General features: G+C 48.8%; 1 protein-coding gene across 3 annotated transcripts in view; it reads left to right on the top strand.

Moving 5' to 3' along the window:
• TXNRD2 (thioredoxin reductase 2) overlaps positions 1 to 13,198 on the top strand; it is a 47,841-nt gene that overhangs the window by 289 nt on the left and 34,354 nt on the right. For 2 of the 3 annotated variants that reach the window (XM_016166931.2, XM_016166930.2), the window contains exons 2-7: positions 3,244 to 3,309; positions 9,168 to 9,224; positions 9,566 to 9,710; positions 10,277 to 10,351; positions 12,165 to 12,243; positions 12,691 to 12,753. In XM_016166931.2, coding sequence (XP_016022417.2) covers positions 3,244 to 3,309; positions 9,168 to 9,224; positions 9,566 to 9,710; positions 10,277 to 10,351; positions 12,165 to 12,243; positions 12,691 to 12,753 — 485 coding nt within the window. Of the gene's footprint in view, positions 1 to 135; positions 1,649 to 3,243; positions 3,310 to 9,167; positions 9,225 to 9,565; positions 9,711 to 10,276; positions 10,352 to 12,164; positions 12,244 to 12,690; positions 12,754 to 13,198 lie in introns of those variants that run through there. The other variant, XM_016166932.2, reaches the window with a different exon arrangement.

The raw sequence follows: 13,198 nt of genomic DNA, 5'->3' as shown, positions 1-13,198 counted from the left end.
CCGTGCCAGAAGTTCTGCTGGGTAGAGTGACTTGTGCTCGCTCCTTCCCACTCCCAGCCTGCTATTAACTATAGTCCTGACTATGATGATGGCCCACCTTCTGGGTTACCGGTGGCCATCCCCAGTACACCCTGTTGGCCAGACCTGGCTACCTCCTCCCCAAGGTCCTAGCTTCCACATACAGCAAGTGCTCCATACATGCACATGCAGGAAATCAGTGAGGGGACTCTAGGGAACAGATGGACTCTGAGCACCCATTGCTGGCTGCTGTTCTGCAGGTGCTCTGGGGGAGGGGAGGATATATGACACAGGGACACTTACCAAACCAGGACAGTAATCACATGACCACCAGTACTAAGATGCCACCGTTGTTTGGAGCAGGGACTGGTAACTCAGGAGAGTCGGAACCCAATCTCCCAGAGCTGTCCCACAGTGCCACCACATCTGCCATGGTGGTATGGCTGGCCCCAAGCATCAGGTGCTACATACCCCATATGCCTGTGCCATAACCCACCTCCAGACCTGCTTTTGGACAACTCCCCATTGGGAGTGTTGAGGGGCCTGGGTAAGGATGGGATAAAGGCTCTTTCACAGAAATGGCAGCTGTGGGAAGAAGAGTGACCATGCCCTTGGCCAGTGATGGACTGGAGAAAGAGGGCTGACCACATGCTTAAATGAGCAAAGCTATGTATTGCTGTGGCCTTGGGAAATCCAGGGGAGCCAAGGAAAAGATCCGTAAACAAGAACTGCTGCTGAGGTCACACACACAGGGCCCTTCAGGCTGAGGGTAACCCCATGGCCTTGGGGTGGAGTGTTTTGTTTCCAGCTGAGCAGGAGGCAAGGATTCTGCCCCCAGGGCTTCAGTGTTGAGGAGCAGATAGGGCCTGGAGACTGTGCCAACTCCCAGGAAGGACACTGGTCTGACTTTGAGCCTCCTTTTCCATTTCACCTCCAGTTTCTCTGAGGGCAGGAAGATGTCTGCCCTGTCCCAGGCTTTGAAGGAGGCTGATGCAGCCCCTGAACAGGAACCAGCATGACAGTGTTGCTATTATCTATCCCCTAACATCTGCTACCAGTGGTTCTCCCAGAGCAGCACACTGTTCATTCAGCCTTGTCACACTTCCTGGTTCCTGTGTTAGGCACTGTGTTCAGAGAAGAGCAGAATATTAAAAGACAATAGGCTCAGAACACAAAGGCCAGACAGACTTTCCAGGATCAGCCCTGACTGCTGTGCCTGTCTGAGGTGGGGAGGATGAGCCTGTGAGGCACTTGAGTGCATGGAGTGCACAGGTAATCCCAGGTAACCCTGCACAACAACCCCTGCCCTGCCCACCATGGCTCCTTCAGGGTCCTTCCTCCCCAGCAGGCTACTGAGACACCAGCATGTGTTTAAAGGCAGATTTCTTACACATACAAGCTCCACTGCTGGCCTCTTGCAAGTGATTATCAGACACAGAGAGTTCCTGGGTGTGCACAATTGGTGAGGAGAGCAAACTGCCAAAGATAAGCCCACAATCCAAACGGCCAGCTGCTCACCCTGCCCTCTGCCTGATAGTTGGCTGAGGGGCACAGCTGGGGCTTAGGGGTGTCTAGACCCAGCTGGGGACCCTGCTGTGATGGCAGGAAGGAACAGCACCTGCAATGGAAGGTAGGAGCATGCTCCTAGGCAAAACCTCCCCTCTGTCCCCACCATAGGCAGTCAGATTTGGCTCTGCCCAGCAGGCTTGTGCTCCTCATCCTGCAGTAGCTTTTCTCCAACCAGCAGTTGGTCCTCTGTTCTCTAGGCTCATATCAAAGCCATCGGAATAACTGACAGCAGTTTAAGGCCTCTTCAGAGTCTTTGAGTGGAATTTGGAATTGGGTCCACTTCAGACTGGCCGCTTGAATCGAGTTGTGGCTCTTAGATCCACACGTACCTGTACATGCATCTCAGGTGCACTCAAATGCTGCCAGCTAGAGGGAACCTAGGTGAGCCTGGCTGTGGGGTGGGCACAGCTGAGTGTCCCCACTGGGCAGCTGCTCCCTAGACTGTCCCAACTGCATGCCAGGGCCTCCTCTAGGCTTGAGCTCCTGTATCCTTACAGGAGCACAGACCCCAGACCATGGTCTGTGGGGCATTTGTGGAGCCAGGTTCCCTGAGAGGCATGGGACTCCATGCATTTTCTGATGCAGCCAGGAAGGTCGAGGTGGCTGTACAGATGGCCGCAGCCTTCTCACTGACAGGCCAGGCTCTGATGCTGGTGTGGGGCAGGCGCACTGGCCTTGGATAGCAGATCTGCGACCCTGGGCTTTGCCTGGGAGCAGCGGCCAGCTCTGGATGCCCTGGCAGCAGTCTGTGCCCACCCCTAACTCCCCGCCTATGATCATTTTCTATTATTTTTTTCTTTCTTCACAGGGAGCAGGCTTGTGCCTGGTGCTGGGTGTCCCTGACTTGGGCCATCGGTCACAGGCCGGCCTCACCTAAGGACACACCTACCCTTACCTACCCTCTCCACACCCTTCCTCAGTGTCCCCTTTTTAGTTTTTAGGGTTTTTTTTGTTTTTTTTTTTTTTGCCTACCCTCCATGCCAGTAGTTTGCAGAAGAGAGATAGGCAATGCCTTCTGCAGGGCAGGAAAGATGTAACTGGTCTTCTGTGCCAGGCTCACGAGTGGAAGGGGCACGCTGCCTCTGAGATGACACCACAGTGAGCCTCAAGGACATTTCAGGGAGGAACTCAAGGCCTTGCTGCTCTTGCTGTAGCTCAGATTGGGTTCCCTCTGGAGCCCAGCATGCACTGGATGGTGCTCTGAGAGGCGTGGCTGATGCAGGGGCAGCTCTTTGTTCTCCTTCACTTATAACAAAGGTAACCTTCATAACAGGCGGATAAAAGAAAAATGTTTGAGTCCTGTGTCTGGCTCAGAATGTTGGAGATGATGTTGGAGTTCAGAGTAGTCCTATCAGTTAAATTCTCCTTGAGTGGTGGTGGTGGGGAGTGTGAAAAGGCACTTGTACACCTTGCCAGAAGAAGTTGGCATGGAGTAATCTCAGGTCTTGTGCAGATAACTGTGCACCCAGTCACTGCCTTCTGCTGCATGTGTGATATATCACCCCCTCATCATCACAGAGTGGGGTCTCCCATGTGATGAAACTGATCCTATGCCACTTTTAACTGGATGGGACTGCTTGCCCTTTGGAAATTGTGTGTCACCTTCTGGGATGATCCTGGCTCTTCCTTCTCAACCTTCACCCCTTACCTCAACAGGGCAGCAAGACTATGATCTCTTGGTGATTGGCGGGGGATCCGGCGGGCTGGCCTGTGCCAAGGAAGGTATGTGTCCTGTGTCCTATGTCCAACTGGCACCTCCAAGCTTTCAAGGCCCCCTGGAGTGGGCAGTGTTGTTCTCCACGGCTGGGTGGGGATGCGCCTTGTGAGACCATGAGCAGAATGCATTGTCTTTGCAGCTGGCCTGCTGCCCTCCAGGGCCATATCACTCTGCCAGGGTCACCTCAACAGTCTTGTCATTGTGCCCTGCTCCCCGCTGCATCCAGTCATCTGTGCAGCACATAGCTGAGCCTGCCCTCCTTGACAGCACCTCTAGGCCTCACGGGATCTGCCTCCTACCAACTCCAGACTCTTGCCTCTTTGCTGTGCTTCAGTGCTTCCCTAGGTTTTTCTGGCCTTGCACCTTACCCTGCCCATCTGCTGTGCCTGGTCTGCTCTTTACCTGCTCAGTTGTCTGCGAGGCTCACTCACCTTCCTTCAGTCTCTGCTGCTGAGAAAGCCCTACTTAGAATTGCACCCCTCCTACACATCTGGCCCCCGTCTCTGGCTCCACTGTTCTTGTTTTTAGCCCTGACACTGTCCCTTAGAGATCACGGTTTGTTCTGCTGGCTGTATCTTGCTCTCCAGATAGACCTGGGCACCCAGGTGGGCCTAGGCACCAAGGGGTGATGAATAAAGATGTGTTCAGTAAGCGGGCTGGACCCAGAGGCATCTGGAGACATCATGTGCCACTAACCCGGTGGGGAGCAGATTGCCAGTGTTACACTGTGGACGCTGTGCTCTGCTGTAGCAGTGCCCAGTGGTCTGCTTCCCAGTCTAAATGACAAAGAGGCAGATATGGCAGAGTGGAGGGGAGGAGACGGGAGAGAAACAGGGCCCAAAACGAGAGGGAGTTGAGCAGCATCCTGGCTATGAAACTATGGCTCTCTGACAGCAGATACTGTGTTTTAGAATCATAGTTGGTGTAAAAGAAATTTGCTTTTGCTCCAAGGGGTGGGCGAGGGGCCAGCCTGCACTGGGGGCAGGAACCTGGGAAGTCTCCCGGCTGATTTGGGGGCCCACAGAGGGATGCAAGGTTCTTACCCCACTAGACCACAGAACCACCCCAAGAAAGACTGCGCAGATGGCCTGTTGCCTTTCCCTTTAGCAGGAGAAAGCCCTGGCCTTTGTGTCCACTTCAGTGTTGTCTCTAGAGACACAGTTCATTGACCCAAAACAGTTCCCAGGTCTGTCTTTGGCTTTTGTAACAGTGGCATTTGTCGTACTTTTTTATAGTTTTATTGAGACATAGTTGACATAATATAAACAGTACATATTTAAAGTGGACAGCCTGACATACGTAGAGACCTGTGAAACCAGTACCATAATCAAGATAGTGAATTTACCAGTCACTCCTGTATTAGTGTGCCCGGGCATAACACATATCATAGACTGGGTACTCAAAACAGCAAAAATGTATTTTCTCACAGTTTTGGAAGCTGAAAGTGTGAGATCAAGGTGCCATCAGGGTCAATTTCTTCTGAAGGTCTCTCTTTGGCTTATAGATGGCCTCCTTCTCACTATGTACCCCTGTGAGTGTGTCTTATTCTTGTAAGCACACCAGTCAAATTGGATTAGGGCCCACCCTAATGACCTCATTCTAACCTAATCACTCTGTAAAGACCCTGTCTTCAAATAAGGTCACATTCTGAGATACTGGGGGTTAGGACTTCAATTTGGGAGGCCACAGTTCAGCCCATACTAACCCCCAAAATTTCCTCAAACCTGGAGAGGCCCTTCTTGCTCTCCCCTTTCTGCTGCATCCCCAGGCAACCAGTGATCTGCTTTCTCTCACTATAGATTAGTTTGCATTTTCTAAAATTGTGTATAAATGGAACCATGCTATATATAGTCTTACTTTTCTGACATCTTTCATGTAGCATAATTATTTTGAGTTTATCTATGTTGCTGTAGGTAGCCACAGCTCATTCCTTTTTCTTGCTGATTGGTATTCCGTGTATATGTGTAAGTGTGAGTGAGTGTGTGTGTGTGTGTGTATGTGTGTGTTTTAAATTCTCTTGGGTATATGCTTCAAAGAGGAATAGGTAGGTCATGTGCTATATCTCTTATTTAGTATTTTTTCATTTCTTTTAGCAATATTTGTAGTTTTCAATGTACAGGTCTTTCACATCTTTTGTCAGATTTATCCCTAAATGTTTCATTTTTTATAACAGCTCTATTGAGATATAAGTCATACACTATACAATTTACTCATTTAAAGCGCATAATTCTTTGGTGTTTAGTTTATTCACAAAGTCGTACAGTCATTGCCCCACAATCAATTTTAAAACAGCCTCATATGTACTCTGTGCCCGTTAGTAGTCACTCCCCATTCCTTCACTCCTCGGCCTCTGGCAACTACTGTTTTACTTTCTGTCTCTATGGATTTGCCTGTTCTGGACATTTCATGTACGTATGTGGTCTTTTGTCACATAGCATGATGTTTTCAGTGTCCATCGTGATGGAGCATGTGATAGTACTTCATTCCTTTTTATGGCTGAATATTATTTCATTATATAAGTAGGCCACATTTTGTTTATCCACTTGTCTATTGATGGACATTTGAGTTGTTTCCATTTTTTGGCTGTTATAAATAATACAACTATGAACATTTGATTAAAAATTATTGCATAGACATTCATTTGTATATCTATGGAGAAATGTCTGTTCAGAACTTTTGCCTTTTTCAAAATTGGGTTGTCTTTTAATTATTGAGTTATAAGAGGGTTTTTTTTGTTGTTTGTTTGAACATATGTATTCTAGATATTAGACCCTTATCAGATATATGATTTGTAAATACTTTCTCCCATTCTGGGGATTATCTTTTTACTTTCTTGATGGTGTCTTTGCAATACAGCAGTTTTTGATTTTGAATGAGTCCAGTTTATCTGTTTCTTTTGTCGCTTATGCTTTTGGCATCATATAAGAAGCAGTTGCCTAATCCAAGGTCACAAAGATTTGTGCCTATGTTATCTTCTAAGAGATTTACAGTTTCAGCTTTTAGAGTTAGGTTCTTGGTCCTTTTTGAATTAATATACAAATATGGTGTGAGGTAGTAGCCTTAGGGTTTATGGTAGACATTTTTAACTTGTCACAGACTACTTTCAAGTGATATTCTCTCACTTCACGTGTAGTATAATAGCATGCTTCCATTTCTCCCCTCCAAGTCTGTATTCGATCTTGTGATACATTTTACTTTTATTTACATGTTTTAAACCCCAGAATACATTGTTCTTATTTTTGTTTAAACAGTTACTTCTAAAGAATTTTAAATAATCAGAAAAAAATCTTATAAGCCTGCCACGTGGTCACTGTTTCTGGTGCTCTTCATTCCTCAGTGTGGATCCTACTTTCCATCTGATATCATTTTTCTTCTACCCTGTGGACCTCCAAAAATGTTTCTCGTAATGTAGCCCTAGGCATAATGAATTCTTTCAGCTTTTAAATGTCTGAATATATCTTTATTTTGCCTTTAAAAAAAAATATTTTCTCTGGGCATAGAATTCAGGTAGACAGTTTTTTTGTTTTAGTACTTTAAAGATGTTCTCCACCCCTCCCCCACTTCTCTCTTGCACTGTTTTTGATGATAAATCTGCTACCCTCTTTATCTTTGTTATTCTTTTGTGTGTGTGTATTTTTTTTTTTTTTTAGGATCCTGTCTTTTCATTGGTTTTGAGTGATTTCATGATAGTGTACCTTGGTGTAGTTTTTAACCGTTTTTCTTCTGGAGTTCACTGAGCTTCCCGGGTCTGTGGATTTATAGTTTTCATCAAGCTGTGAGAATTTTTAAACATTATTTCTTCAGATAATTTTCCTGGTCTTCCCTCTCCCCTTCATTTCTGGAGACTTTAATTACCTGTATATTAGGCTGCTTGAAGATGCCATGCTGCTCATTGGTGCTCTTTGGATAGTTTCTATTCCTATGTTTTCAAATTCACTAATAAAAGATTCTACAATGTCTAATATATCATTACTCCCACTCAGTATGGTTTTCGGCTCATGTACTGTATTTTCATTTCTACAAATTTGACTTAGGTCCTTTTTTATATCTTCCCTGTTGCTCCTTAACTTTCTGAACATATGGAATATACTAATAGTACTTGTTTTACTGTTTTCTGCTAATTCTGACATCTGTGTCAGCTTTTGGCCAGTTTCCATTGACTGATTATTCTCTTTACAGCTTGTCTTTTACTGCTTCTTTGCTTGGTCATTTTTGGTTGAATCCCAGACACTTTGAACTTAACCTCGTTGGGCTTTCGATATTTTTGTATTCCTAGAAATATTTTTGAGCATGTTCTGCCAGTGAGAGAGTATGATCTTTTTGGATCCTCTGCTTAAGATTTGTTTGACAGGTCTGGAGCTGTGCCCAATCTAGGATCATTATTCTCAACTACTGTGGCATAACCTCCCTTCTGCTTACCCAGCCCTCCAGGAATTATATGTTTTCTCCAGGCTGGCTTCTGGGAACAGGCACTGTTCCTGGCCTTGGGTGAGCATTATCTCCTTTGATCCTTCTGGATGATTCTTTCCCAGCCTTGAGTAGTTTCCTCACACACATGCATTGATCAGATGCCCGAGGTTCTTTGTGCAGCTCTCTCCTCTCTGGTAATTTGTGCCAGAAACTCTGGCCGCCTTGGTCACCCCAGCCCCTCAGCCCCTCTCCTCACCAGGGAGTCTGCTGAACTCTACTGGGACCACCTCCTATACCTGGTCCCGGAGACTCCAATTCTGGGGCTCACCTTGTTCCTTTCCTGTCGCTCAGATATTGCTGTCCTTTGTTTTCTGATCTCCAGCATCTTAAACCCACTGTTACATGTACTTTGTCTGGATTTTTGGTTATTTTAGGTGGGAGGGTGCATCTAGTCCCTGTTGGTCTATTGTGGTCAGATGTGGGAGCTGGGCTTTGGCATGATTAATGAGGTCCCTTGGCCGGAGCTTTTAAATTGAGCACTGGAATCCCGATTAGTTGAGCCAAATGGGCTTTTAAATGAAGCCTTCTAAAACTTTGTTCTGATACCCATGAATCGAGCGTGTTCTATAGTATTTGGAACACTCATGACTTCATGACGTTTACTTCAGGCATGCTTTCTGAGACAGTCAAGTCCAGGGTCAGGGCTTGGCCAATGCCATGCCAAGGGGAAGCCCTGTGATTAGCCCTGCCTAACTGGTATCAGGGTTGGTCTTAGAACTTGGGACTTGTAGCCCAGGGGAACCTGCTGACAGCCAGAGAGGGGCCAGAAGTCTCCACGCAGCAGGTGCAGTTTTGAGCCTAGGTTCACTCTACGTCTAGGGGCTGCCTGGCCCTGGCTTTGCCGTTTCATTTCTCCAGAACTTCTGTGTCTTCACCCTGAGAGCAAGGCAGCAAAAGCACACCTGAGAGGCCCTGACGAGGGCAGACCATGAGTGGAGGCCACACGTAGTGTCTGGTGGGGAGGAGAGGAGGTGGCAAGTTTGTTGGGAGGGCCTGGAGAGGTTACGAGGGGAAGTCCAAGTCCAGAGCCTTTCCTGGGAGGTAGGCACTCCTTCAGTGTATCCTAGCATGCTTAGGGTGGGCACCAGGCTCAGGTGGGTGCTGCTGAGTGTCTGGGCCTGGAACCAGGTGGGGTGGGAGGTGAGGGAAGGCTGTGCTCAGTGCTGCTGTGGTGAGTGATGCAAAGACTGTGGTCCAAGAGGAAGGTTCCCAGCTGTGGGCAACATGGCTGGGTGGCATCAGGCACAGGGAGACCTAGATGCAGAGCTGGCCAGCAACCGCTGGCCCAGGTCCTTCCCCACTCTCTTCTAGGCCTCATGGGTCCCTGGGGTCCCTGTTCCCAGCTGTGAAACAACTCCCTGGTTGTGCCTATTGCCTTTTCTTGTCATTCCAGCTGCTCAACTGGGAAAGAAGGTGGCCGTGGTAGACTATGTGGAGCCTTCCCCCCGAGGTAGGCAGCCCCCGATGACAGGAGCTATGTGCCCTGGGAAAGGGGGCTGGGTAGAGGTGCAGTCATGGAACAGAGGGCAGTTGAGCCCAGAACCAGTCTTTCCCAAGTCTCCAGAGAGTGTTGTTTCTCTCATAAGCTGCCATTACATTAAAGTTCGATCCTTCTCATTTAAAAATGATTCTGAACACAATTATATGGAACAAATCTGTGGGGCAGGGTCACCTTGGCCATGTTTGAGTTATAAACCCAACTTAAAGGAATTCTAAACAACTATAGAAGTATAGGAAATCCTTAGAAGTCACCCGAATATAAGTCTAAATGTGCTCTTCCCAACATGCCAGGTACCAGATGGGGCCTCGGTGGCACCTGTGTGAATGTTGGCTGCATCCCCAAGAAGCTGATGCACCAGGCAGCACTGCTAGGGGGCATGATCCGAGATGCCCCCCACTATGGCTGGGAGGTCACCCAGCAGGTACCGCACAACTGGTGAGGAGCCCAGCCCATTCCTAGTGCTTTTCTGCTACTCACGGAGGAGTAGAGGTTTGTCTTGTTAGCCCTCAGGGGAGCATGCCCGTCTCACCTGGGCTTCTCACCTGGTACAGTCCTGGGTACCTAGGCTTTTGTCAGTGCCTAGTGGGGCAGGGGGCGATGCTGCTGCATCTACTGGGTAGTGCCCTGGGATGCTGCTGAAGGTCGAACAGTGCACAGGACACCCAAGAGGATGACGCAACCCAAAGGCCAGTGGCTCAGTATGGGAGCCACTTCAGGTTTATTCAGAGCAATGCTCAGGCCCCTTTATGGTTCTCGGTTGACCTGGATGCTGGGCCACTGCCGCGTCCTAATGGCTATGGACCAAAGCCTTATTTTTCATGAGTCCAAAGATTCACAACCCCAAACATGGGACAGAGGTGGTGGCTGTAGGGATAAATGTCACATTTTACCACCTTTAGAAATACTGTTTCTGTTAATGCACTATTTGTATCTAATAGTCTTATGGGACTCTACAGCTAATGCTTCTGTGGTGGTTTTAACGTTTGGTTTTGCCTTAATAGGAGGAAGATGGCAGAAGCTGTTCAAAACCACGTGAAGTCCCTGAACTGGGGGCACCGGGTGCAACTGCAGGACAGGTACTGAAGCCTCACCCGGCTCTTTAGCCTTCTCTGGGTCATTTTTTGCCTTGACAACAAGCCCTTACTAATGGGGGGCTCAGTAACAATAAGATGAGGGGCCCCTGTTCATGAGGTGGGGCATGCAGACAAGTAGTGGATGAACCGAGTGCCCTGGGAGTAGAAGGCCACCATTTGGGGGCTACCTGCAAGGCCCAGAGCTATGAGGAACAAGGGGCACATTGGCGGAATGTCTATAACCGGGAGGGGGAGCAGGTGTGCTCAGGGCTGAGAGTACGAGGGCCAGATGTGGGGGCTGGCGAGGGCCATCCCAGTGGACAGTTCCTTCCTTGAGTGGGCAGCCTTTCTCCTGCCAGGGTCAACCACAGTTATGTGGAAGGAGCCAAGTAAGCCCTACCTGGCTGGTGTAAACTGGAGGCCCAGGTGCTGCCCCATGAACCCCACACCTTGCCTCTCACCTTCTAGTTCCCACACTGTGAACCCCACACCTCACCTCATGCCTCCTACGCTGTGAACCCAACACCGCGTCACATACTTGCAGCTCCCTGGGCTTGGTGAAGGAGCCTGGCATTGTGTGCTAGAGCAAATGTGTGACATGATCACTCCCACCTGAGACTACCCAGCCCAACCAGCCCCTTACGGTCCCGTAGTCCAAATGCTAATATTTTGCCACACTGAAGAATCCTCCCCAAGGATGGCCACCAGGAGAAGAGTTGCCTGAAACTGCACTTGACCAAGGATAAGCTTTGCTCCTTGCTCAGCAGTTCTGCTCTGTGCCCATACAGGTCATGAAAAGGATAGTGGACCCTCAAAGGTCTGGTGGTTCTCATCCGAGCATCCCTAGCTTGGCCCTGAGGGATCTTCCTGCATTGTGCAGTAGGCAGCTGTTTTGTACCCCCTCACCCAAGGAAGCTGAGCCGGGAAGCTGCCACCTTGGCTTCCCCAGGGGTCGCCCAGGGAGCTAAGCCGTATGGTGTTATTCCTCCTCTGAATGGGGCTCCCATCTCTGAGTGTCCCCTGTGCAGTTTTCTAGAAACATCGGGCTCTGCCATTCGTCCTGCCTGACGCTGGGTGGGCACCAAACAGGCCAGGCCTCAGGCCGGCTCCAGAGTTGCCTGCAAAAGGAGGCCAGCACAGTGTGTCTGTATCCTGCTGCTGTTAGCAGGTTGTGGGGTGGGTGAGGACGTCTACAGAACATGCAGGCGCAGGGCCTAGCAGTGGGGAGAGCACAAGGTTAAGGTGGCAGTGAAGGCTTACCAAAGCATGGCCTTTGTGATTAGAAAGGGGTGGGCTGCTTCTTTACACCTTGTGTCCGAACACCCTCATGTCCTCATCGTTATACCTGTTCTTCCAGCCTTATCGTCCCTTAAAAGCTCCCTTGCCAGTGGAAAGCTGGTGGTTTGGGTGTTTCAGGGTAATTGGGTATACGTGGAGGTGGGGGGGGTCTCTTCCCTGGTGGACAAGGAACCCAAGGAACCTGACAAGAGCTGACCCCAGGGGAGGCCCAGCTACTGCTGTCATCACACACCAGGACTGTACTTGGGCTCTCAGGACTGCACAGACCTGGCTTCCATCCCTACCTGGCGACTGTGGTCACCATGTCCCAGGGAACCCCTGGGTAACACGGGAAATGGTGAGCTGCTCCCCAGTGCAGTTCTCCACTCCCCTCTTCCCCACCTGAGCTATGGGTGGTGGACAGTGGGCTGTGGGCCCTAGCTCACGTTTTAGCAGTCTGCACAGCGCTCTCTATTTAATTCCCTAGGTGACGCTTCATTTGTATAGGAAATGTTTGAAAATTTTATTTATTTTACAGAAAAGTCAAGTACTTTAACATCAAAGCTAGTTTTGTCAATGAGCACATGGTTCGTGGTGTCGCAAAAGGTGGGAAAGAGGTGAGTCTCAACTGTTCCATGGACTTTGGTGCTATTCTCAGTAATAAGTTTTGCTCAGTTGACCAGAGAAAACCCTCTGAAACTCCTTGTAATTCTTTATGAGGGGTGAAATGGATTGCAAGCTATGCACGTTTCTCCTGGATGCCACTTTCAGAGGACAAGGGTGGATGATCACACCCTTGCAGAGTTTTGTGGGGATTCAAGGAGACACCAGCAAGGTGCTTTGTAAACTGAAGTGCTTGGAGTTAGAACATTTCCCTGCCATCCTCTGCCTGTCCCCTTGACCCTTGATGGTCTCCCAGCTTTGTGGGGCCTCTGAGCTACTGCCCACAGGGTCCATAGTTAGAATTGTGGGTCTCTGCTCAGGGGCACCTGGAGGCATTGAGCCCTCCTTGTGGATGTCATTGGTGTACCTGTTTGACTGTGGCTTTTTTGGTTTCTTCTCAGACTCTACTTTCAGCTGAGCACATTGTCATCGCTACTGGAGGGCGGCCGAAGTACCCCACGCATGTGAGTGCCCTCAAAACACCATGTTGCCCCACGCCCTGGCCATGTTCATGGTCCTTGGACTCACGTGATATACTGCTTACGTTCACGCTTCCCACACTAGCAGTCTTTCCCATTCTTCTTTAGAAATGTGTGTGTGTGTGTGTGTGTGTGTGTGTGTGTGTGCTCACAGTTATCAATTTCTATTTTCCAATTCTCTCTCAATTTCATTCTGCTGAATTAGGTCACTAGGGACCCCCACACTACGAATCCTAAGAGCTGTTCTCAGTTCATTCTTCAGATGGCTCCCGGGACACTACCAGACCTGTTCTCATTTTATCTTAGTATCACTTTTTCTCAATCCCCTTTGTTGATTCCTCCTTTTCTGTCAGCCTCAAAATATTGACATGTCTAGGACTTAAGCCTTGTTCTTCCTCCTCCAAACCAAAATCTTTTTTTAATGACATAA

The sequence above is a fragment of the Rousettus aegyptiacus genome, unplaced genomic scaffold, assembly GCF_014176215.1.
Source record: "Rousettus aegyptiacus isolate mRouAeg1 unplaced genomic scaffold, mRouAeg1.p scaffold_m13_p_5, whole genome shotgun sequence".
In the NCBI taxonomy this organism is placed as follows: Eukaryota; Metazoa; Chordata; class Mammalia; order Chiroptera; family Pteropodidae; genus Rousettus; species Rousettus aegyptiacus.
Note: the sequence above shows the minus strand (reverse complement) of the source record. Positions and strands in the feature narration are given on the sequence as shown.